General features: G+C 49.8%; 1 protein-coding gene across 1 annotated transcript in view; it reads left to right on the forward strand.

The window, feature by feature from the left end:
* Window positions 1–16,527, forward strand: part of eml2 (EMAP like 2) — an 83,158-nt gene extending 66,631 nt beyond the window's left edge. Inside the window, exons 16-19 of the mRNA XM_078241740.1 lie at window positions 43–130; window positions 3,392–3,484; window positions 6,209–6,339; window positions 14,606–16,527. Coding sequence (XP_078097866.1) covers window positions 43–130; window positions 3,392–3,484; window positions 6,209–6,339; window positions 14,606–14,731 — 438 coding nt within the window. The 3' untranslated portion in view covers window positions 14,732–16,527. The remainder of the gene's footprint in view (window positions 1–42; window positions 131–3,391; window positions 3,485–6,208; window positions 6,340–14,605) is intronic.
* The last annotated feature ends 9,767 nt before the right edge of the window (window positions 16,528–26,294 follow it).

Raw genomic sequence — 26,294 nt, forward strand, 5'->3', positions numbered from 1 at the left:
ATTTCAATATTTTTATAAACGCGAATTCTGTTCCGGTTTTAGGGTCACTCTAGCTTTATCACACATCTGGACTGGTCAACTGACAGCCGCTACATCGTCACCAACTCTGGAGATTACGAAATCCTCTGCTGTGAGTAGGGACTGTTTGGCATGCTCTCTCCGCCTCTCCAGCCCCGGCTTGTTTGGGAAGCTTTTCCCGTGTGTGCGTGCGGGCGTTGCTCAAAGACCAGCCCGTGTTGGCCGTCGGAATTCTACTTTTGTAACTTCTTTAAAAAAAAAATCTTGGTGACCGGAAAAGCATGAAACGCTGTCGAAATATAGCATGTAAATCTCTCCGGGTGTCAGGAAGCGATCATTTTGCTTCGAAGGTTGAGCAGGGGAAGCCCCCTTGAGCCTGTTCACTGCCACTTGTTGCGAGGTTGGGTTTATAAAGATGCACAGAGTGTCTATAATGACTGTAAAACACTAAAGGGGAAACAACAGGGCAGGGTTGTGTCAGTGCTTGTCAGAGCTGTTTTGATAGAATCATAGAATTCCTACAGTGCAGAAGGAGGCCATTCAGCCCATCGAGCCTGCACTGACAACAATCCCGCCCAGGCCCTATTCCCGTAACCCCACATATTTACTCTAGTTAGTCCATCTGATACGAAGGTGCAATTTAGCATGGTCAATCCACCTAACCTGCACATCTTTGGACACTAAGGGGCAATTTAGCATGGTCAATCCACCTAACTTGCACATCTGTGGACACTAAGGAGCAATTTAGCATGGCCAATCCACCTAACCTGCACATCTTTGGACACTAAGGGACAATTTAGCATGGTCAATCCACCTAACTTGCACATCTGTGGACACTAAGGAGCAATTTAGCATGGCCAATCCACCTAACCTATACATCTTTGGACACTAAGGGGCAATTTAGCATGGCCAATCCACCTAACCTACACATCTTTGGACATTAAGGGGCAATTTAGCATGGCCAATCCACCTAACCTACACATCTTTGGACATTAAGGGGCAATTTAGCATGGCCAATCCACCTAACCTACACATCTTTGGACATTAAGGGGCAATTTAGCATGGCCAATCCACCTAACCTACACATCTTTGGACATTAAGGGGCAATTTAGCATGGCCAATCCACCTAACCTACACATCTTTGGACATTAAGGGGCAATTTAGCATGGCCAATCCACCTAACCTACACATCTTTGGACATTAAGGGGCAATTTAGCATGGCCAATCCACCTAACCTACACATCTTTGGACATTAAGGGGCAATTTAGCATGGCCAATCCACCTAACCTACACATCTTTGGACATTAAGGGGCAATTTAGCATGGCCAATCCACCTAACCTACACATCTTTGGACATTAAGGGGCAATTTAGCATGGCCAATCCACCTAACCTACACATCTTTGGACATTAAGGGGCAATTTAGCATGGCCAATCCACCTAATCCGCACGTCTTTGGAGTGTGGGAGGAAACCGGAGCACCCGGAGGAAACCCACGCAGACACGGGGAGAACGTGCAAACTCCACACTGACAGTGAGCCAAGCCGGGAATCGAACCCGGGTCCCTGGCGCTGTGCTAACCACTGTGCCACCGTGCCGAATTCCATCAATTCTGGTTGCATCATTTCTTTGTGAGTTACTAGAATTCCCTTATTTCTGCTTTGAATAATGAACGTTCCTTGTGTTATCCGAACAGCATTTCAATCAAACTGTCCCTGAGTTAATGTGTTACTTGTTTAGTTAAAGAGTTAGAGGGGATTAACCTCTGTGTCATAACACATTCAATGAGATTACATTGATCTAACATCAATATACCTCCCCTTATTCCATCATGTCACTGGCTAATAACTATCTATCAATCTCAGTTTTATAATTAACAACTGATCGAGCATCTATTGCCACTTGAGGAGGAGTTCCAGTGTTTTACCAGCCTCAGTGAACCAGTGTTTCCTTGGACCTGGATTTTCCAGCCACGCTCAGCCCAAATCTGGAAAATCCCACCCAAAGTCAACCGACCTTTGCAAGGTTCCACCCCCCCATCCCCACCCGCTATGATTCATGTGGTGGGCAAGACTGGAAAATTTTTAATTCTTTCGTGGGACATGGGCGTCGCTGGCTGGGCTCCCTGCTGTGGCTCTGGAGTCACATGTAGGCCAGACCGGGTAAGGACGGCAGATTTCCTTCCCTAAAGGACAGAGGTGAACCAGATGGGTTTTTCCGACAATGGTTTCATGGTCATCAGTTGATTCTTAATTCCAGATATTCTTTATTGAATTCAAATTCCACCATCTGCCGTGACGGGATTCGAACCCGGGTCCCCAGAGCATTCGCTGAGTTAATAGTCTAGCGATAATACCACTAGGCCACTGCCTCGTCTTGATTTGTTAGATCGCCTTAAATCAGGGAGGCCATGCACACTGCCGGAGGAATGGGTGCTCTTCTGTTTGGGATTGGAGTCGGGGGGGGGGGGGGGGGGGGGCGGGGGGGGGGGGGGTGGTAGGAGGGGAGAAAGGGCTGAAGGGCCTCTCATGGTGCAAAGTATTGTTTGCACCAATCCAAGCAAGATGACGCAAAGTTCCGGGCCGCAGTGAAGGGGACAATGGGCGGGATTTTACAGCTCCGTTGGTGAGATCTCCCAGCCCCGTCCAAGCCCCCCGTCCCACACAGTGGGTTGCTTGGCAGAATGGGTGAGCCGTAGACATGATGGCAACGGAAGATCCAATGACCAGTTGCCCGTGCCACCGGAAAACGGGAAAACATGTCTGGGACGAGGGCAGGGGGGGGGGGGGGGGGGGAGGGGGGAGGAGGAGAGAGAAGCATGGGGACGGCGGGGGTGAGAAGCATTTGGAGTGGGGGGGAAGCATGAGGGGGAGAAAAATGGGGACGGCAGGGGGAGAAGCATGAGGGGTGGGGCGTGCGGGGTTGGGGGGGGACATGGGGGGAGGGGGAAGCATGCGGGGCGGGACATACAGAGGGGATGGGGAGGGGGGAGAAGCATGAGGGGTGGGGCGTGCGGGGTTGGGTGGGGAGACATGGGGGGAGGAGCATGCGGGGCGGGACATACAGAGGGGATGGGGAGGGGGGAGAAGCATGAGGGGTGGGGCGTGCAGGGTTGGGTGGGGGGACATGGGGGGAGGAGCATGCGGGGCGGGACATACAGAGGGGATGGGGAGGGGGGAGAAGCGTGGGGGGTGGGGGGAACATGGGGGCAGGGGGAAGCGTGTGGGGCGGGACATACGGGGGGGGGGGGGGATGGGGAGGGGGGGAGAAGCATGAGGGGTGGGGCATGGGCAGACAATCCCGCCGGATATTCTGATTTGCCCAGTTTCGTATCTCTTTTTTTTTTCTTGAAGTGAGATCTCTTTCCTCCCACAGGGACTCCGAACTGCAAGCAGGTGACGAGTGCCGATTCAATCCGGGAATTGGAATGGGCCACGTCTACCTGCGTGCTCTCCTTCCGCGTGTTTGGTGAGTGGGAAAAGGCGGGGCTAGATTCTCAGCAAGTCAGCGCTAAGGTGTGACCATGCCCCCCCCTCCCCCTCCCCGCCCTCCTCCCCCTCCCCCAACCAAACCGGCACTAAATTGAGATAATTTGATGGCACCTTTGTTGGGGAAATGTTAACTCAATCCCAAAACCAGTTGAAGTGTGAAACAAAATATTAATATCGTTACTTTGACGATGGGTGCATTCTCAGCACGCGGCATTTGGACTCTGACAAAGCGCCATCCAACTTCGAGACGTCGGCTCTCCGCTCTCTCCGCAGACGCTGTTCGACCTGCTGAGATTTTCCAACGATTCCCTTTTTTCTATTTGCAGCATGACTCCTGTTTCCTTCCGACCTCCCCAACCTCGTGTCTCAGCAGTTCCTCGATGGACGCCTTTTTCTTTTTAAGGAAAAATTATTATTGGCAATAAATTGCACAAGCAATTATTGGGGGGACCGTGACCAGAATAGAACACCAAAAGAAAACTTTCAACTGATTCAATGGCAGTGGAATCTTTTTTGACCTGATCCACGGACACCCGGTGCGGAGAGGGGAGGGTCGGGATGGCGACCTCCTCGTGAACCTGCTCCTGGGCCTGGCGAAACGCGCCATTTACCGGTCCAGGCAGCGGGCGATCGAGGGGGCCGTCCATCCCGACTGTCTTCCCCTCTACCGCGGCTACGTTCGTGGCCGGGTGTCCCTGGAGAGGGAGCATGCGGTGTCCACGGGCGCGGTTGACGCCTTCCGCGCCCGTTGGGCACCGCAGGGGTTGGGGTGCGTTATCGACCCTGACGATCACATTTTAATTTGATGTTTTTAAGTTTCCTTTGTACTTTGATTTCTGTTCGGGCTGTTCCCCCTCCTTTTTGGGGAGCTGCCCCTTTTACTTTGTCCTGACTTAATCTGAGTTTGTTTATTTGGTTTGACCTAAAAAGAGGGCAGTCTGACCTTCCGGTTGCTTGCCACGTTAACACACCATCCTGCTCCCATGTCCACATGTCTGTCCTTGGCCCTGCTGCAATGTTCCAGTGAAGCTCAACGCAAACCGGAGGAACAGCCTCTCATCTTCCGGCGAGGCTTCCGGTCTCAACATCGAATTCAACAATTCAGATGATTCGCTCCACCCCACCTCCGCCCCTCTGTTTTCATTCCATTTTATTTAATATTTTACTGTTCTCTACCTTTTATTTCTTTACTGTCTTTCTTCATTTTTCTTCCCCCCCCCCCCCCACTCTTTCCCCCTACTTCATCCCCGTTCCCATACCTTTTCTCCCCCTTTGCTTCTCCTTTTCCAAATTTTACCGCTGCCCCATCCATTTCCCCCTCTCCCTCTCCCAACTTCTTCATCTTAGCTTCTCTGCCGTTTGGCCATTCACACCCTCTATTCTCTCTCTCTGGGCTGCCATTAGCAGCCTTTCCCCTGGTTTCTGTGGCTATGACTCATCTTCCATTCCCTCACTCTGCAGTATAAATATCTCTCACTATCTATACCTTTTTAGCTTTGACAAAGGGTCACCTGGACTCGAAACGTCAGCTCTTTCCTCTCCTTACAGATGCTGCCAGACCTGCTGGGATTTTCCAGCATTTTCTCTTTTGGTCCTTAATTATGCTGGCTGCATAATTAAGGATCAGTAACCCCACAGCTTGCCGAGGCAGCGGGAAGTGTAGACAGAGTCAATGGATGGGAGTCCCCTTATTTGGTCCCCTTATTTGCAAAAGGATATATTGGCCTTGGAGGGAGTGCAGAGAAGGTTCACCAGGTTGATACCGGAGATGAGGGGTGTAGCTTATGAGGAGAGATTAAACAGATTGGGTCTGTACTCGTTGGAGTTTAGAAGGATGAGGGGTGATCTTATAGAGACATAGAAGATAATGAAGGGGCTGGATAGGGTAGAGGTGGAGAGATTCTTTCCACTTAGAAGGGAAACCAGAACTAGAGGGCACAGCCTCAAAATAAGGGGGGGCCGGTTCAGAACAGAGTTGAGGGGGAACTTCTTCTCTCAGAGGGTAGTGAATCTCTGGAATTCTCTGCCCATTGAAGTGGTGGAGGCTTCCTCGTTGAATATGTTTAAATCACGGGTAGATAGTTTTCTGATCGATAAGGGAATTAGGGGTTATGGGGAGCAGGCGGGTAAGTGGAACTGATCCACTTCAGATCAGCCATGATCTTATTGAATGGCGGGGCAGGCTCGAAGGGCCAGATGGCCTACTCCTGCTCCTATTTCTTATGTTCTTATGTTCTTATGAGTCTGGTTTGCGTGACAGATTGGGCTACATTCACGACCTTTTGTAGTTTCTTGCGATCTTGGGCAGAGCAGGAGCCCAGACCAAGCTGTGATACAACCAGAAAGAATGCTTTCTACGGTGCATCTGGAAAAGTTGGTGAGAGTCGTAGCTGGCATGTCTAAAGTCCTTAGTCTTCTGAGAAAGTAGAGGCGTTGGTGGGCTTTCTTAACTATAGTGTCGGCATGGGGGGACCAGGACAGGTTGTTGGTGATCTGGACACCTAAAAACGTGAAGCTCTCGTCCCTTTCTACTTCGCCCCAGTTGATGTAGACAGGGACATGGTAAGGGGATCAAAGGTTACGGGGAAAAGGCGGGAGAGTGGGGTTGAGAAACGTATCAGGCATGATTGAATGGTGGAACAGGTGGAATGGTCTAATTCTGCTACTATATCTGATGGACTATGCGCTGTTGTTTTCCCAGGTGTTTGGCCGGAGGGAGCTGACGGGACGGACATTAACGCCATTTGTAGATCATCCGATGACCAGCTGCTTGTCACGGCGGATGATTTTGGAAAAGTGAACTTGTTTTCTTATCCAAGCTCACAGCCTCGGGTAGGTATCTGGGAGCCCGGGGCTCTCTCTTGTAAAACACTGGGACAGTGTTACACTTTTCCACTGTCGCTATGAAACTCTTGTCGCGTCCGGTTTTATATTGAGTGGGTTTAACTGGTATCTATGTAAGAGAAGTAGAGGGACAACATTTGCATTTATATAGTGCCTCGCAGAACCTTAATATATTCCCGCCCCCCCCCCCCCCCCTCAAAAAGCCAATGATATAACACAGCAGCCAACTTGTGCACAGTTAGATCCCACGAACGGCGGATGATTGGGATGATCTGATTCGGTGAGGTTGATCGAGGAAAAAGTTTATTTATTAGTGTCACAAGTAGGCTTACAGTAACACAGCAATGAAGTTACTGTGAAAATCCCCCAGTCGCCACACTCCGGCGCCTGTTTGGGTCAATGTACCCTAACCAGCACGTCTTTCGGACTGTGGGAGGGAACCTGAGCACCCGGAGGAAACCCACATAGACACGGGGAGAACGTGTAGACTCCACACAGACAGTGACCCAAGCCGGGTATCGAACCCGGGACCCTGGCGTTGTGAGGCAGCAGGTGCCACTATGGGATGGATGTTGGGCCAGGATGTTGGGAGGGATGGATATTGGTCAGAACCTTCACGACACACGACAGCGCAGAGTCGCTGAGCAGAAACTGATAGCCAAGTTCTGCACACATGAGGACGGCCTAAACCGGGATGTTGCGTTTATGTCACACTATCAGTAACCCCCACAGCTTGCCTGCTGGACTTGCAGAATCTCGCTGGCTGTCCTATCCGGAGACAATACACATCTCTTTAACCTGTGCTTAATGCTCCCTCCACTCACATTGTCTGTATCTTTAAGACCTGGCTGGTTGTAGAGATTCGCATTCTAATCAGTACTCTGTAACTTGGTTTTGTGTCTCTGTGCCCTGTTTGAGAGCAGATTTCCACTCCATCTGACGAAGGAGCAGCGCTCTGAAAGCTAGTGGCGTTTGCTGCCAAATAACCTGTTGGACTTTAACCTGGTGTTGTAAGACTCCTTACTGTATTGGTCAGAATGCTAGGGAGAGCTGCCCTCCTCATGATCCGAATAGTGCTATGGGAGATTTTGCCCCTACCTGAGGGATTAGACTGGGCCAAGAGTTGAAGCTCCTCTGATAGTGTGGTACTCCATTGGTACTGCGCTGTGGATTTGGGGTGGGATTTTCTGGTCCCACTGAAGGCGGATGAACTATTTAGATCAATTATGTAGAAGATGCAACAAGGGATGGTGCGGGTCCCAGACCTAATTCTGGGGAATGAATGCGGGGGAGCATTTTAGTAATAGCGATCACAACATGGTACAACTTAAAGCCAAAAGAGAAAATGCTGGAAAATCTCAGCAGGTCTGGCAGCATCTGTAAGGAGAGAAAAGAGCTGACGTTTCGAGTCCAGATGAGCCTTTGTCAAAGCTGGGACATCTGGACTTGATACGTCAGCTCTTTTCTCTCCTTCCAGATGCTGCCAGACCTGCTGAGATTTTCCAGCAATTTCTCTTTTGGTTTCAGATTCCGACATCTCCCGTAATTTGCTTTTATGGTACAATTTAAGGTTGTTATGGACAATTTGCAAAGAAGGTTTTGGATTGGTGTAATAAGTCCTTGGGAGGCAGAAGTCACTTCACAAACTTCCTTTATTTACCAGTCCGACAACTGCATAGAGAGTGCTTTCAGTTAGTAGTCTGCACTCGGAGTTCCAGAGGAACTGGCGCACCTGCTTAAGTGCAAATCAAGAGGCTCCCTGATTGATCCATCAATTTGGCCCTTAATCAGGGAGTTTATGTTCTAACAGGCCCATCTCAATTACCTGATTAAAGTCGTTACAATTGGGGAGAGCGGATTTTCGTAACATAAGACAGGATCTGGCCAATGTAGACTAGTGGGGAATCTACAGAAGGGCGGTGGGGAAGGGGGGGCAGTTGAGAAAGGAAATCATAGAAACCCTACAGTGCAGAAGGAGGCCATTTGGCCCATCGAGTCTGCACCGACCACAATCCCACCCAGGCCCTACCCCCACATATTTTACCTGCTAATCCCTCTAACCTACGCATCTCAGGAAATGGGGAGGGTACAGGCCCAAGTTGTTCCCTCAAGGGTGAGAGGAAGGAGTAACAAGCCCAGAGAACCATGGATGGCCAGAGATGTTCATGATAGGATAAGAAGGAAAAGAGAGGCTTTTAGCAAGTACAAGAGGAGTAAGTCTGAGGAGGAATTAGTGGACGAGAGAAAGTGCAGATTGGAGCCTAATTAAGCAATTAGGGAAGCAAAGAGGGGATATTAGAAAGCTGTGGGGCAATTAGGGATGGCCAACACTTGGCCAACTGGTCTCACCAGTGGTGCCCACGTCCCATGAAAGAAATTACGGGCAAACTCTCCTGTCATAAGCCCAGAGCTGACTTCCAGCAAAGAAACAAAATTAACTTTGATCCGAATTGATTTATCTTCCTCACTCAGTTTGGCTGCAGGCATTGGGAATAAGTTTTACATTGGCCAAGCTATTACCATTTTCCGGCAACGTGGAGGTTTACAGCATGGAAACAGGCCCTTCGGCCCACATTGTCCATGCCGCCCAGTTTTTAACCATTAAATTGGTCCCAATTGCCTGCGTTTGGCCCATGTCCCTCTATACCCATCTCACCCATGTGGGGAATTTCACAGTAACTTCATTATAGCGTGGCAGCACGGTGGCACAGTGGGTTAGCACTGCCGCCTCACAGCGCCAGGGACCTGGGATCGGTTCCCGGCTTGGGTCACTGTCTGTGCGGAGTCTGCACGTTCTCCCCATGTCTGCGTGGGTTTCCTCTGGGTGCTCCGGTTTCCTCCCACAGTCCGAAAGACGTGCTGGTTAGGGTGCATTGACCCGAACAGGCGCCGGAGTGTGGCGACTTGGGGAATATCACAGTAACTTCATTGCAGTGTTAATGTAAGCCTTACTTGCGACTAATAAATGAATAAACTTTTTTTAATCTAAGCCTTATTTGTGACTAATAATAATAAACTTTATAACTGTCTAAATGCTTTTTAAAAGACAAAATTGTACCCGCCTCTATTACTGCCTCAGGCAGCTTATTCCAGACATTCATAGAAACCCTACAGTACAGAAAGAGGCCATTCGGCCCATCGAGTCTGCACCGACCACAATCCCACCCAGGCCCTACCCCCATATCCCGACATATTTACCCACTAATCCCTCTAACCTACGCATCTCAGGACATTAAGGGCAATTTTTAGCATGGCCAATCAACCTAACCCGCACATCTTTGGAGTGTGGGAGGAAACCGGAGCACCCGGAGGAAACCCACGCAGACACGAGGAGAACTTGCAGACTCCACACAGACAGTGACCCGAGCCGCGAATCGAACCCAGGTCCCTGGAGCTGTGAAGCAGCAGTGCTAACCCACTGTGCCACCGTGCCGCCCACTAGCCTCTGAGTGAAAAAATTGCCCCTCTGGATCCTTTTTTTGTATCTCTCCCCTCTCGCCTTAAACCTATTCCCTCGAGCAAGAAGTCTCACAACTACAGGTTAAAGTCCAACAGGTTTATTTGGTGTCACAAGCTTTCGGAGCGCTGCTCCTTCATCAGGTGAGTGGAAGTAGGTTCACAAACATGGCATATATAGGCAAAGACACAACTGCAAGATAATTATGATTTGAAATGTGAAGAATCCGTAATTATCTTGCAGTTGTATCTATTTATGCCATGTTTGTGAACCTACCTCTTTTTCTTGCTTTCTGAATCTACCCTGTCTAATCCTGTTAGAATTTTATAAGTTTCTATGAGATCCCCCCTCACTCTTCTAAACTCCAGTGAATATAATTCTTTATAAGGCTCTGGTCAGACCCCATTTGGAGTTTTGTGAGCAGTTTTGGGCCCTGTATTGAAGGAGGGGTGTGCTGGCCTTGGAAAGGGTCCAGAGGAGGATCAGGAGAATGATTCCGGGAATGAAAGGCTCGATGTATGAGGAACGGTTGAGGACTCCGGGTCTGTACTCAGTGGAGTTTAGAAGGATGAGGGGAGGATCTCATTGAAAGTTACAGAATACTGAAAGGCCTGGATAGAGTGGACGTGGGGGAAGATGTTTCCATTAGTGGGAGAGAGTAGGATCCGAGGGCACAGCTTCAGAGTAAAGGTACAACCCTTTAGAGCCAAGATGTGAATGTGAATGGCTGACGAATGGCAGATGGAGTTTAATTTAGACAAATACGAGGTAATGCATTTTGGGAGATTGAACCAGGGTAGGACTTATTCAGTTAATGGTAGGGTGTTGGGGAGAGATACAGAACAAAGGGATCTAGGGGTACATGTTCATAGCTCATTGAAAGTGGAGTCACAGGTGGACAGAGTGGTGAAGAAGGCATTCGGCATGCTTGGTTGGTTTCATTGGTCAGAACATTGAACACAGGAATTGGGGCGTCTTGTTGAAGTTGTACAAGACATTGGTAAGGCCACACTTGGAATACTGTGTACAGTTCTGGTCACCCTATCATAGAAAGGATATTATTAAACTAGAAAGAGTGCAGAAAAGATTTACTAGGATGCTACTGGGACTTGATGATTTGGGTTATAAGGAGAGGCTGGATAGACTGGGACTTTTTTCTCTGGAGCGTAGAAGGCTGAGGGGTGACCTTATAGAGGTCTATAAAATAATGAGGGGCACAGATCAGCTAGATAGTCAATATCTTTTCCCAAAGGTAGGGGAGCCTAAAACTAGAGGGCATAGGTTTAAGGTGAGAGGGGAGAGATACAGAAGTGTCTAGAGGGGCATTTTTTTCACACAGAGGGTGGTGAGTGTCTGGAACGAGCTGCCAGAGGTAGTAGTAGAGGCGGGTACAATTTTGTCTTTTAAAAAGCATTTAGATAGTTACATGGGTAAGATGGGTATAGAGGGATTTGGGCCAAATGCGGGCAATTGGGATTATCTTAGGGGTTTAAAAAAAAGGGTCGGCATGGACAAGTTGGGCCGAAGGGCCTGTTTCCATGCTGTAAACCTCTATGACTCTATGAATATCTTCAGCCAGAAGGTGGTGAATCTGTGGAATTCGTCGCCACAGAGGAGGCCGGGTCATTGAGTGTATTTAAGACAGAGAGAGACAGGTTCTTGATTGGTAAGGGGGTCAAAGGTTAGGGGAAAAGGCGGGAGAATGAGGTTGAGAAAGATAGCAGCCATGGCGGAGCAGACTCAATGGGCCGAATGGCCTAATTCTCCTCCTATATCTTATGGTCTATTTGTCCTTGAACTGAGTGTCTCGCTCGGCCATTTCAGGAGGGCCGTTAAGAGTGAACCCCATTGCTGTGGCCCTGGGGTCACACGTAGGCCAGACCGGGTAATGCTTCTGGGTTCAAATCCCACCACGGCAGAAATCTGGAATTCTATTGAGGCTGATGGAAGTCTGGTGATAACCGTGGTTCCTTTAGGGAAGGAAATCTGCCGTCCTTACCCGGTCTGGCCTACATGTGACCCCAGAGCTACAGCAATGTGGTCAACTCTCAACTGCCCCCTGACATGGCCAAGCGAGAGGCTCAGTTCAAGGGGCAAATAGGGATGGGTAACAAATGTTGCCCCGGTCAGCGATAACCATGTCTTGTGCATGAATATTTTTTTTAAAAACTAAAACTTGACTGTGTGGAATCTAGCTCCATCATTGAAGATATGAAAAAGCTTTATTTATTAGTGCCACAAGTAAGGCTTACATTAACACTGCAATGAAGTTACTGTGAAATTCCCCTAGTCGCCACACTCCGGCGCCTGTTCGGGTCAATGCACCCTAACCAGCACGTCTTTCAGACTGTGGGAGGAAACCGGAGCACCCGGAGGGAAACCCACGCAGACACGGGGAGGACGTGCAGACTCCGCACAGACAGTGACCCAAGGCCGGGAATCGAACCCGGGTTCCCTGGCGCTGTGAGGCAGCAGCGCTAACCCCACTGTGCCGCCCCCCCCCCCCCCCCCCGAGGCTGGGATGGACAGATCCCAGGGGAATCGAGGGATGTGGGTGGGAGAATGGAGCGGATCATTCGCGATCGGACTGAATGGTGGAGCAGGCCTCGATGGGCCGAATGGTCCACCACTCCTTTATAGGTTAAATGGGTGATTTTGTTCAGCGCGTTTGTGGGACCTTGCTGTGCGTGAATTGGCTGCGGTTTTTCCTCCATTGCAGCTGTGCCTTCATTTCAGACAGTGTTTTATTCAGCTGCAGCATCCTAGAATCATACAGTGCAGAAGAGGCCCATCGGCCCATCAAATCTGTACTGACCCGCGAGAAATACAACCCATTTAATCCCATCTACCGGCACTTGGCCCACAGCCTTGAATCCTGAGAGTTGTTCTTCTTAAAAAACAAATGTGGGTTTCTTTCCGTTGTGTCAGAGGTCTCTTTGACGGAGATGTTAAGGGAGGGTCCGTACATACGGTGAGTGTATCGGGGCAATTGTACAATGCAAGGAGCAGGAGGTTCTCTTATTCTGACCACTCTGGCCATGCCCAGAGCCAACTAGCCAGGTTAACCAGCCATTTATCCCTTTTTTATTTGGACCAGAAGTTATCCGTGGCCAAGATTTTCCAACCGTGGGACCCGGCACGGGAGATTCGGAGACTTAGCCGGAATTCTGGCGGGACTGGATAATCCCAGTGGTGGATGGGGCCGGAAATCCCCCCTCGTGTCACATTAACAGTGGACACTTCATAGAATCCCTACAGTGCAAAAGGAGGCCATTCGGCCCATCGAGTCTGCATCGATCACAATCCCACCCAGGCCCTATTCCCGAAACCCCACATGTTAATGCCCCTGACAGAAAGGGGCAATTTAGCACGGCCAATCCACCTAACTGGCACGTCTTTGGACTGTGGGAGGAAACCGGAGCGCCCGGAGGAAACCCACGCAGACACGAGGGAGAACGTGCAAACTCCGCACAGACGGTGACCCAAGCCGGGAATCGAACCCGGGTCCCTGGCGCTGTGAGGCAGCATGGCTAACCACGGAGTCACCGTGCCGCCCTATTGCATCTTTCATTAAACATTCGGAGGTGCTGTAGAGGAGGCTGAACACCAGAAGGGGGCATGAGTTGACACTTCAGCCTGTTTATCCCACCATTCAATTAGATCATGGCCGATCTGTTTCTGTCAAAGATACAGTCTGTCCTCTGTTAACGGGCGGCACGGTGGTTAGCACTGCTGCCTCACAGCGCCAGGGACCCGGGTTCAATTCCAGCCTCAGGTGACTGCTTGTCTGTGTGGAGTTTGCACGTTCTTCCCGTGTCTGCGTGGGTTTCCTCCGGGTGCTCCGGTTTCCTTCCACACTCCAAAGATGTGCAGGTTAGGTGGATTGGCCATGCTAAATTGCCCCTTAGTGTCTAAAGATGTGCAGGTTAGGTGGATTGGCCATGCTAAATTGTCCCTTAGTGTCTAAAGATGTGCAGGTTAGGTGGATTGGCCATGCTAAATTGCCCCTTAGTGTCCCAAGATCATAGAATCATAGAATCATAGAAACCCTACAGTGCAGAAGGAGGCCATTCGGCCCATCGAGTCTGCACCGACCACAATCCCACCCAGGCCCTACCCCCACATATTTACCCGCTAAGCCCTCTAACCTACGCATCTCAGGATTCTAAGGGGCAATTTTTTTTTTAACCTGGCCAATCAACCTAACCCGCACATCTTTGGACTGTGGGAGGAAACCGGGATGTGCAGGTTAGGTGGATTGGCCATGCTAAATTGTCCCTTAGTGTCCCAAGATGTGTAGGTTAGGTCGATTGGCCATGCTAAATTGCCCCTTAGTGCCCCAAGATGTGCAGGTTAGGTGGATTGGCCATGCTAAATTGTCCCTTAGTGTCTAAAGATGTGCAGGTTAGGTGGATTGGCCATGCTAAATTGCTCCTAAAAAGCGTTCGGGGGATTAGCAGGGTCAATACGTGGGGTTTTGGGAATAGGGCCTGGGGGGGATAGTTGTCGATGCAGGCTCGATGGGCCGAATGGCCTCCTGCACTATTAAAAATACAAAGCCAAGGCACTTTGGATAAGCAAGTATCAGCCTGTGTTTTGAAATTATCCATTTTCCCCCTTTACCCTCCTCTGCATTGACAGGATGTGGGGGGGGTGATCCAGATATTCTACCGGGGACTGGGGAGCGAATGAATGTGACGGTTCGGGACGTGGCTAGATCAACGCGAACGCGGGCACAGCAGTATGGGGACGTGCTGGGCGCTGCCACTGTTTCCCTCTTTGTTTTGTGTCTTACAGGCGCCAAGTTACAAGTACAGTGGCCATAGCAGTCACGTGACCAATGTTGCCTTTCAGCACGACGGCACCCGCCTGATCTCCACGGGCGGCAAGGACACGAGTGTCATTCAGTGGAGCGTCGTCTAGGTTTACTGCACTTTATCCGGCGATACGCCCCAGCCGTACAGGTTGGGAGGTGCTAGGGCACTGCACAGTGTCATTCCGTTCCTGGGTGCCCCATTAAGTCACCATTTGCTCTCCATTTTTCTTTGCTGATTCTCATTTCTCTTTTAAGCTGGAGAGGGGGGGTTGGGGGTGGGGGGGGGGGGGGGTCTCGTTGCTCTGCGCCTGCACTATGTGACTCCCGCCCTCGCAACTGTCTCCATTCCCTCCCGCTGCCTCCTCGCCCAATCAGCGGCCTGTCTGCGTCTCTGCTGAAGTCGCGCATGTGGTATGATAGTGATTTGGAACCGCCCCGCCCCCCGCTCAGAGCAGCAGTGGCCGCCTTCTCCTCTGAAGCTGGTGTGTGTGTGCCCGCGCCTGCGTGGGAAGGAGGATAGTTGGGGGCATCGTCGGCAGGAGAGGTCGCTGGGCCTCCACGCAGGCGTCCAAGGCAAGCCCGATTGTAACCGAGGGGCAAACACTAGCTTCGGGTGGGACGTGGTTTAAACTGCGCCCCAGGGACCCCCCCCACACTACTGTAAGCCGTCACGATTAACTATTTTGGAGGGACAGGGTACCTTCCCACGTTCAGATGCCTCGACCATCCCCCAGGGGCTATACTGAGAGCCAACCGGTGCATACGTTGGGGGCAGATGGACTCAAACCTTCTGGGAAATAACTTGGCAAAGAGAGAGCTGGGATCTCCAAAGACACTGCTCTGATGCTGGTATCCATCTCCCTATCACTGGGGATTTAGGCCTTTGGGGACCTATGACCCACCCCTCCCCACCAATCCTTACGGGCCAAGGCCCTACTAGAATCATTTGAGGAGCGAGAGAGTAAGCAACGGTCACCTCTTGAAGCATTTTCGATGTACTTTCTAACTGCTTAACCCGGCAGTTAAGAGCCTTTCCTTCTCTAGAATTAAAAATGTAAAAACTGACAATGGAATTTTATTTTTTAATAATCAGGTAGTCGTACTTCCTACACCCATTCCCACAAGGTGACATTGAATGTGGGGCTGGAATAGGAGTTGAGATGGGTTTTTGCTTCCAATATAGTTTTAGGCCCAGATCTAGACCTAAGGCATGTTCTCCAGAGCCGAGTCTGTATCTTTATGTCTCCTTTCCCAATGCGGTAAGCACAAAGTGCGCTGCCACTTCCGTTTTCGTAATGGGAGGTGGGAATCTGCTTCAAGGGGTAAATTTGCGTTCTGTTTCCATGCGCCTCGGTGAAGCTAGTTACACTAAATTCCTTTACGCTCAATGCATTAATAACCCCTGTCATGGCTGGGGCACTGGGCTTGCAGCAAGGCAGTAGGGTGATGACCTCCACCCCAAAGGTGGGAAATGGAATCATATCCAGCCAGTAGCCAACGCTGGGAAACGGTTGGAATATCGGAAAAGCCGATTAACCCTCGGCCAGGGCCTTGCGGGAATGGGAGCCTCCCTTATCCTGTTCTGGCTGGAGCCTTGACTCAACTTTCATACCACATGACTGACTCCATCCAAAATGGCCTCCGAACAACTCTCCATAGCAACTCCAGATGGGCAACGTGTAGCCAACCTTGCCAATGTCACCCACATTGAGAATAAATTGAAAATATATGTATATAATTTATTTAAATGATGTAACAATCACATTGAAACAGGTGGAAAATTAACATATGCATTTTTATTGGCAGAGAAATTTAATTTTTTTTTAAAGTATTCAATGTTTTGGAGGTTGTGACACATTAAGAAAGGGGAGGGGAATGATAGTAATCCAAATTTTCAGCCAATTGCAATTTTTCTGCAATTTCTATCCAAAGATATGTAGGTTAGGTGGATTGGCCAGGCTAAATTGCCCCTTCATGTCCAAAGATGGGCAGGTTAGGTGGATTGGCCATGCTAAATTGCCCTTTAGTGTCCAAAGATGTGGATTGGCCATGCTAAATTGCCCCTTCATATCCAAAGATGGGCAGGTTAGGTGGATTGGCCATGCTAAATTGTCCCTTAGGTGTCCAAAGATGTGCAGGTTGGGTGGATTGGCCATGCTAAATTGTCCCTTAGGTGTCCAAAGGTGTGCAGGTTCGGTGGATTGGCCATGCTAAATTGCCCCTTAGTGTCCAAAGATGTGCAGGTTGGGTGGATTGGCCATGCTAAATTACCTCTTGTTAGCCCAGGATGCATACGTTAGGGGGATTAATGGGCTAAATATGTGGGGTTGTGCAGATAGGGCCAGGGTGGGATTGTTGTCAGTGCAGAATTGATGGGCTGAATGGCCTCCGTCTGCACTGTTGGGATCCTGTGATTCACGAGCTTGGGTAAGGCACTCTGCAATGGACAGAAGCAGATGGAACATCCACCAAGTGTCGACGTGCTTCAGACACTTCCCAAACCTTCCCGAAGGAGGTGCCCTGCACTTGCAACACACTTCCACTGAAAATTAGGAGCAGGAGGAGGCCATTCGGCCCTTCGAGCCTGCTCCGCCATTCATCACAATCATGGCTGATCGTCCAACTCAAGAGCCTGTTTCCACCTCCAACCTTTGATCCCCTTCACCTCAAGAGCTTTATGTGACTCTTTCTTGAAAACACCGGCTGTTCAGGCCACGCTTGGTGATAAATGTCCGTTCACTGCAGTGGGATAGTAAAATCCAGCCGGGATGCGCAGCCAGGAAATTCCGGCCACAATGTTTTGGCCTCAACTACTTCCTGTGGTAATGAATTCCACAGGCTCACCACTCTTTGGGTGAAGAAATGTCTCCTCACCTCCGTCCTAAATGGTCTACCCCGATTCCTCAGACTGTGACCCCTGATTCGGGACACCCCCCACCATCGGGAACATCCTCCCTGCATCTACCCCGTCTAGTCCTGTTAGAATTTTATAGGTTTCTATGAGATTTCCCACCACCCCCCCCCATTCTTCTGAACTCCAGCGAATGTATGTTTCCAGATGGTTTGATTTGATTTATTATTGTTACATGTATTAGCCTACAGTGAAAAGTATTGTTTCTTGCGCGCTATACAGACAAAGCATACCCTTCATAGAGAAGGAAAGGAGAGAGTGCAGAATGTAGTGTTACAGTCATAGCTAGGGTGTAGAGAAAGATCAACTTAATGCGAGGTAGGTCCATTCAAAAGTCTGACGGCAGCAGGGAAGGAGCTGTTCTTGAGTCGGTTGGTACGTGACCTCAGACTTTTGTATCTTTTTCCCGACGGAAGAAGGTGGAAGAGAGAATGTCCGGGGTGCGTGGGGTCCTTGATTATGCTGGCTGCTTTGCCGAGGCAGCGGGAAGTGTAGACAGAGTCAATGGATGGGAGATTGGTTTGCCGATTTTTGCCTATGATCCAAAGCCAATCCCAATCCCTCCTCCTTACTTCCAATTCATATAATGAATATAAAAATGACCTTTGCACTAGTCGCTATGGCAAAACGTTCCACACTCCCAGCACCCACTGCAGGAGAAGATTTCTCACTATGTTCTCCCACCCTCAGTGAAAAGATTAAGTGAAAAGGCTTTATTTCAAAGTAAAATATTTATTTTTTTGTTTCATTAATTCGAACATAAGTGAATAGGGATAAAAGTGTGAGGAGGTTATGGTAAAACACTAGTTTAACTGCAACTAGAGTACTGGGTATAGTTCTAATCACCCCATTACAGGAAAGCTGTGATTGCATGAGATGGGATTACAGAGATTTAAATTTTTACAGTTCTAAAGTTTATTTATCAGTGTCACAAGTCGACTTATATTAACACCGCAATGAAGTTACTGTGAAAACCCCCTAGTCGCCACACTCCGGCGCCTGTTCGGGTTCACTGAGGGAGAATTTAGCATCTAACCAGCATGTCTTTCGGACTGTGGGAGGAAACCGGAGCACCCGGAGGAAACCCACGCAGACACGGGGAGAATGTGCAGACTCCACACAGACAGTGACCCGAGCTGGGAATCGAACCCGGGTCCCTGGCGCTGTGAGGCAGCAACTCTAACCACTGTGCCACCGCGCCACCCCACACATTTATGAAAAAATTGCTCTTTTTACATATGAATTATTAATTGCCGGTCTTGTGGCGCAGTGGGGTTAGCGTCCCTGCCTCTGATCCAGAAGCTCCAGGTTCGAGTCCCACCCCAGGATTTGACGGCTGAGGAAGGTGCGTTCATAACGCGGCCAAACAGGTTGAGTGTCAACCTGTAAATCTTTCCAAACACACCAATGGCTGGCAGTAAGTGCGGGAGAGGCTCCTGGTCAGCTTGATGTGGAGTGACGCCCCCTCAAGCTATAAGCCGCTGGGCGACAGACTAATGACCTGCTCCGGGAATTAGTAGCTATGGAAACAAGTCTGTCTCATGCAAGTGAAATAATATAGAATAGAATCCCTACAGTGCCGATGCAGGCCATTCAGCCCATCGAGTCTGCACCAACTCTGTGATCAAGCATCTTTCCCAGACCCCACATATTTACCCCACTAATCCCACCTAACCTACTCATCTTTGGACACTAAGGAGCAATTTAGCATGGCCAATCCACCTAACCTATCATCTTTGGACACTAAGGAGCAATTTAGCATGGCCAATCCACCTAACTCGCATATCTTTGGAGTGTGGGGAGGAATCCCACACAGACCGTCACCCGAAGCCAGGAACTGAACCCGGGTCCCTGGCGCTGTGAGGCAGCAGTGCTAACCGCTGTGCCGCCGTGCCGCAGGAGAGTATCGGTGAGGTGTAGGGAGGGAATTCCAGAGTTTGGGGTCGCTGAAGACAAAGGAAGAGTGATGAAAGTCAAGGATGTACAAGAGGCCATAACGGAGAGGTCTCAGAGAATGGGAGTCGGGTGGGACAGTGGAAGCAGTAGCCAGAATCGGGCGCCAGTTTAAAATCTGTCTATGTAAACCTTCTACACCATCACTGGAGGTAGTTATATGGAAGATCCAGCTGGCCTGCCTGTATCAATCCCATGCCTGGTTATCTTGGTTGGGCTGCATTTGGAGTATTGCGGACAGTTCTGGTCGCCACACTACCAGAAGGACTTGGAAGCTTTGTAGAGAGTGCAAAGAAAGTTCACCAGGAGGTTGCCTGGTCTCGAGGGTGTTGGCTACGAGGAGAGGTTGAATAAACTAGGATTGCTTTTGTTGGAAAGACAGAGGCTGAGGGGGAGAGCTGATAGAGGGTCGACAAAATTATGAGAGGCACAGACAGGGTGGATAGTCAGAGGCTTTTTCCCCAGAGTGGAAGTGTCAATTACAAGGGGGGGACACAGGTTCAAGGTGAGAGGGGGAAAGTTTAAGGGAGATGTGCGGGGGAAGTTTTTCACGCAGAGAGTGGTGGGTGCCTGGAACGCGCTGCCAGAGGAAGCAGGCACATTAGCAACATTTAAGAGGCATTGGGATGGACGCATGAATAGGGAGCGAATAGCGGGAAACTGACTAAGTGCAGAAGTTTTTTAGTTTAGTTAGGGCATCATGACCGGTGCAGGCTTGGATGGGCTGAAGGGCCTGTTCCTGTGCTAGACTGTTCTTTGTTCCTTACCTTCGTCATTATAAACCGAGTGTGGTCCCCAAAAGTAAAGGAAGCGTCAAGCTTTGGGTAGCAGGGAAATTCTGATTGGCTGAAGATATTACCCATAAAAGCATATCATTTCATTGGGTGTTGGGACAGGGCGTTAAAAAAAAAATTCAAGCGAAGGTATGGATTTGTAAACCTGTAACGTATCAGCATTATTACTCAATCAAACCTTCAAGGTGCTTTTTAGTGCGCCAAGATTGTCGCAAGGTCCTCATTGCTTCCATCAAAGGGATCGCGTTCACAACCCAACGCACATCCACTCCTTTGTTTGTGACTGAACGCTATGTTGGTGTTTCGCTTTGTCTGATGTACTTCCAGCAACTGAGTGGGAACCTATTCCACATCACTCACCATCAATTTACTTTCTTTTATTTCACCCCTCCACCACTTCCCGCCCCCCCCCCCCGCCCCTCCCCCCACTCCCTAACCCTTCTCCAAAAAAGAAAGGGGGGGGAGGAAATGGGGAGGGAGGGGGATGGAAGAGGGGACATTTGACAACCAAAGGTGGTGAGGTTCCAACGGGAAGCCAAACTTGAAGACGACGCTTGGTGAGACCCGGATCTGCCATTCATTCCGGGGCTGAGGGATAGCAGGAAGGCTTGACCAGTCAGGCGACTGGCAAACCAGCCAAGGCCGGAGGTGGAGAACAGCAGTGCCAGTGAACTCTGGCAGGGACGGAGGAGTTCCTCAGTGCGAGCTGATCTTGGGATGAGGTACTCTGAACTAGAAAGTTCCTTAAGACTGTGGACTTCTTTTTAAAACACAAATCTCTATGCAGTTTTTCGAAGACCGGTTCTCTCTGCTTCTCTGTGTCAAAAGAGTCGCCGGACAACATCTAATCTGCTGTGCAACCCTCCAACTTATTCCTCATCCACTAATGGTGCTTTGGACCCATGTCCCGTTATGCTGCTAGACTTTGCGAGAGGCCTCTGGGGGGGGGGGGCGAAGGCCCGTTCATCTTGGAAGGGAAGTTGAAGAACGTCTCGCTCAGCATGTCTAGGGGAAGGCGTTTAGGGCTAACGGAACAGTCAGCCCTTGCACGTGGCAGGGCATCAAGTGAAATTGGCGTTGCGGTTGGCTAGTTCGAAGGCGCCACTTTGTGTGTACCCGCTGGCATGCCAACGGGGTCAAGACGAAGGAAAGGATGGGTGACGACTTCAGGACAAGTCCTCGATTCCCCAAATCCAGTGAAAGAAAAGAGGGGTTTTAAAAAAAAAACCATTCTGTCAACATTTTGGGTCCAGGATTTATTCCGTAGCTACTCGCTATCTCAGTGCTGATGGATGGAGAATCCTTGCAACATGTTTTTAATCCAGCCCCACTTCTTCAAGGTTGCCCCCCCTATTTGACACCCAAGTTAACAATCCTATATAGGTTAGGTTTAAGTCTGAGACTTTTATTTTATTGAGTAGGGGTATCGAGGGATATGGGCCTAGGGCAGGTACATGGAGTCAGGCCACAGATCAGCCATGATCTTACTGAATGGCGAAGTGGGCTCAAGGGGCTCAATGGCCTAATTCTAAGAGAGTGGTGAATCTGTGGAACTCTTTGCCGCAGAAGGCTATGGAGGCCAGGTCATTGAGTGTCTCTAAGACAGAGATAGATAGGTTCTTGATTAATAAGGGGATCAGGGGTTATGGGGAAAAGGCAGGAGAATGGGGATGAGTAAAATATCAGCCATGATTGAATGGCGGAGCAGACTCGATGGGCCGAGTGGCCTACTTCTGCTCCTATGTCTTATGGTCTAACGGCCTCCTCCTATTCCAAAGAGCCAATGGATAGGCAGGTGTAGGAAATGGAAAACTGTCACCGCGGGGGAAACTGGAGCATTATTCCGAGCTTTGCGGTATTACCGAGGGAGAAGGAGACTGGGAGGTTTCACTCTGAATCTAACCCAGGTAACAGCTGATCTGGGACACGGTGCTAACAACGGAATCCCAACACTCGACATCTCTTGTTTACGATGAAAACTTCCGCAAAAACAAAGTGCGTGTTGTCAGAGTGACGCTTTCACTCTTCGTGGACCTGTTGGAAGGTGCTAGAATGCACGGTGTGGTATGGTTCACTCAACCGCACGGGCACCTTCACCCGCATGTTGTAACCCGGAGCGACGGACAGTGACAGTCGAGGCTACAAGGTCCCCTCACACCAGGACTGACCAGGTATCTCTTACCGGCTGCCATTGGCATGTGTCGGAACGCTTTATAGAAACCCCACATCGGGTCCTGGGATGGGACTCCATGATGTGGAGATGCCGGCGTTGGACTGGGGTGAACACAGTCAGAGTTTTAACAACACCAGGTTAAAGTCCCAACCGGTTTATTTGGTAGCAAACGCCATTAGCTTTCGGAGCGCTGCTCCTTCGTCAGATGGAGTGGAAATGTGCTCTCAAACAGGGCACACAGAGACACAAAATCAAGTTACAGAGTACTGATTAGGATGCGAATCCCCACAGCCAACCAGATCTTAAAGATACAGACAATGTGGGTGGAGGGAGCATTAAGCACAGGTTAAAGAGATGTGTATTGTCTCCAGACAGGACAGCCTGCAAGTCCAGGAGGCAAGCTGTGGGGGCTACTGATAATGTGACATAAATGGCCAGACCGGGTAAGGATAATGGCGTTTGCTACCAAATAAACTTGTTGGACTTTAACCTGGTGTTGTTAAAACTCTTAATGGGACTCCATCCCAGACCTTCCAGCTCAAATTGTCCAAATTTTACCGGCACGCCCTCTCCGATTCCGGGGGTGAGGCTCGGAGAACGGCATTCTCCGTTGGCCTTGGGCGGGATCGTATGGACCTCGGGTGGACGTACCGGTAAACTTCTGCCCAAAGACAGGGGGGCCGGAACTTTCTGACCACTCACGCCCCAATGCCAGCGAGGACGGAGAATGTGGCACACGGCCAAGTCTCCGTTCACTGCAGCGGGACCGGAAAATCCCGCGGGTGTGAACGGCCGAGAAGTTTCCCCCAAGGGCTCTACCTCCTGCACTCTTAAACTGCAACACCTAATGAGTACCGCGTCACTGCCTTTTGGCCTTGAAATACCTGAGAAACGCGGGAGGAAATTATTATTTTTTACTGCTTTCAACCTGCTTACCTCTTTCTGGTTCCTACCCCTTGCCTGGCCTTATGTCTCCGTGCCCAAGGGAGTGGTTGGTGCAGCTAGTCCCAAACTGTTCAGCACTGGGGGAGACGCTGGCCTAGTGGTATTATCGCTGGAGAATTAATACAGGAACTCAACTAATGTTCAGGGGAACATGCGTTCGAATCCCGCCACGGCAGATGGTGGAATTTGAGTTCAATTAAAAAACAAAAATCTGGAATTAAGAATCTACTGATGACCCATGAAACCATTGTCGGAAAAACCCATCTGGTTCCTTTAGGGAAGGAAATCTGCCGTCCTTACCCGGTCTGGCCTACATGTGACTCCAGAGCCACAGCAATGTGGTTGACACTCAACTATCCCTCTGAAATGGCCAAGCGAGACACTTAGTTCAAGGGGCAATTAGGAATGGGCAACAAATGCTGGCCCAGCCGGCGATGCCCACCTCCCGTGAAAGGATACATCTGAAAAAAGTTGTTTGTTCTCAATTTATAATTGGGCACATGCCCTACTCATTGGTGGATGGCCAATTCTTCACCAAATGGTCTTCAATGAGAATTACCCTCATGCCCTGATTCCACCCAACTAAGGTTGCCAACTCTCCAGAAATCCCGGGAATGAAAGGCTTGACGTATGAGGAACAGTTTGAGGACTCTGGGTCTGTACTCGATGGAGTTCAGAAGGATGAGGGGAGATCTCATTGAAACTTACAGAATACTGAAAGGCCTGGATAGAGTGGGCGTGGGGAAGATGTTTCCATTAGTCGGAGAGACTGGGATCCGAGGGGACAGCCTCAGAGTGAAGGGACGACCCTTTAGAACCGAGATGAGGAGGAATTTCTTCACCCAGAGAGTGGTGAATCTGTGGAATTCGTTGCCACGGAGGAGGCCGGGTCACTGAGTGTCTTTAAGACAGAGATAGTCAGGTTCTTGATCAGTAAGGGGGTCAAAGGTTACAGGGAAAAGGCGGGAGAATGGGGATGAGAATCATATCAGTCATGGTCGAATGGCGGAGCAGACTCGATGGGCCGAATGGCCTAATTTTGTTCCAATGCCTTATGGAAATGAAGGATTTAACTCCAGAAAAGGTGGGGGTGGGGGGATTAAAAATTATTGACATTATTTTGTTTCCATTACAAAAATATTCAGTGAAGGTTGTTTGACAAGACAGAGTGATCCAATTGGCCAATGAGACTTAGTTCCTAATTGGCTGTTTGACAAAGTAGAGTGTTCCAATCGGCCAAAGAGACTCACTACCTGATTGGCTGAAGGCAAAGTGATCCAATTGGCCAATGAGACTCAATACTTGATTGGCTGTTTGATGAGGTAGAGTGATCCAAATGGCCAATGAGACTCACTACCTGATTGGCTGCGAGAGGGCAGCACATGGCAAGAATCCATGTGTTGGTTGGCCAATGGAGGGAAAATGGGGCAAAGCGATTGGAGGCAGGAGGGTGAGGGGAGGATAGTGATTGTAGGGTTGAGCAAAGTGATGGTGAGAATGAGGAGAGGTTCTATCAGCGAGAGGATACAATTCTAAAGGGTACACAGGAGCAGAAAGATCTCTTTTGAATATACCAATAAAAGAAATGGACTAATAATCACACAGCCTTGAACAGGAACACTAATAAAAATCAAAACTGCAAAGGAAAGGTATTGAATTAAACTAGAATGCCATTCTTGGGGCTGAAGACGCACTCCAACTCCCCGTAGCGCCAACCAGAAGGATTCATGTCAACGAGCAAGATGCTCCCTCTAGGGAGAGCTGGGCATGGACATGGAAGAGGGGCAAGCAATTGGGTTGAGAGATCCCCCTCAACCGCCCCGCTGCCTGGACCTGTTCCTGGCCATTCAGGCCAGGCGTGGGCTAGCCAGCACGGGACACCGGGGGGTGGGGGGGGAGTCACCAACCCATTGAAGGTGGCAGGGCAGGTTGAGAAAGTGGTTGTCAAAGCACTCGGCAGTCCTGGGCCTTTGGAATAGAGACAGAGCGTGCAAAAGCAAGGAAGCTATGGCGAACCTTTTATAAAAGACTTACTGGTCCATCTTCGAACGGAGTGCCGGCCAGTTCCGGGCACAATGATCAAGGGAAGAACGTGAAGGCTTGAACGTGGGTGCAGAGAGGAGTTAGGGAGCAGTTCCAATGATGAGTTACGCAGAGAGATCGGAGAAGCCGGGGTTGTTCTCCTTGGGGAGGAGAATGTCGAGAGGAGATTTGATAAGAGTTCAGAATTGTGAGGGGTCTGGATAGAGGCGACGGGGAGAAGCTGTCGCCAATTGGTGGAAGAGTCGACAACCAGAGGCCCCAGATTTAAAGTGATTGGATTAACGTAGAAACTAGAAGCAGGAGGAGGCCATTCGGCCCTTCGACCCTGCTCTGCCATTCATTTTGATCATGGCTGATCATCAAATTCAATATCCTGATTTCCCCCCACTTTCCCCCATTTCCCTCGATCCCTTTAGCCCCAAGGGCTATATCATAGAAACCCTACAGTGCAGAAGGAGGCCATTCAGCCCATCGAGTCTGCACCGACCACAACCCCACTCAGGCCCTATCCCCATAACCCCACATATTTACCCTGCTAATCCCCCTGACACTAGGGGGCAATTTAGCACGGCCAATGCACCTAACCCGCACATCTTTGGACTGTGGGAGGAAACCGGAGCACCCGGAGGAAACCCATGCAGACACGGGGAGAATATACAAACTCCACATAGACTGTGACCCAAGGTCAGAATTGAACCCAGGTCCCTGGAACTGTGAGGCAGCAATGCTAACCACTGTGCCGCCCAAATATATCTACATATCTGCCATCTATATCTAATTTCTTCTCGAAATCACACAACGTTTTGGCCTCAACTACTTTCTGTGGGAGTGAATTCCACACATTCACCACC

Source organism: Mustelus asterias, chromosome 24 (assembly GCF_964213995.1).
Source record: "Mustelus asterias chromosome 24, sMusAst1.hap1.1, whole genome shotgun sequence".
NCBI lineage: Eukaryota > Metazoa > Chordata > Chondrichthyes > Carcharhiniformes > Triakidae > Mustelus > Mustelus asterias.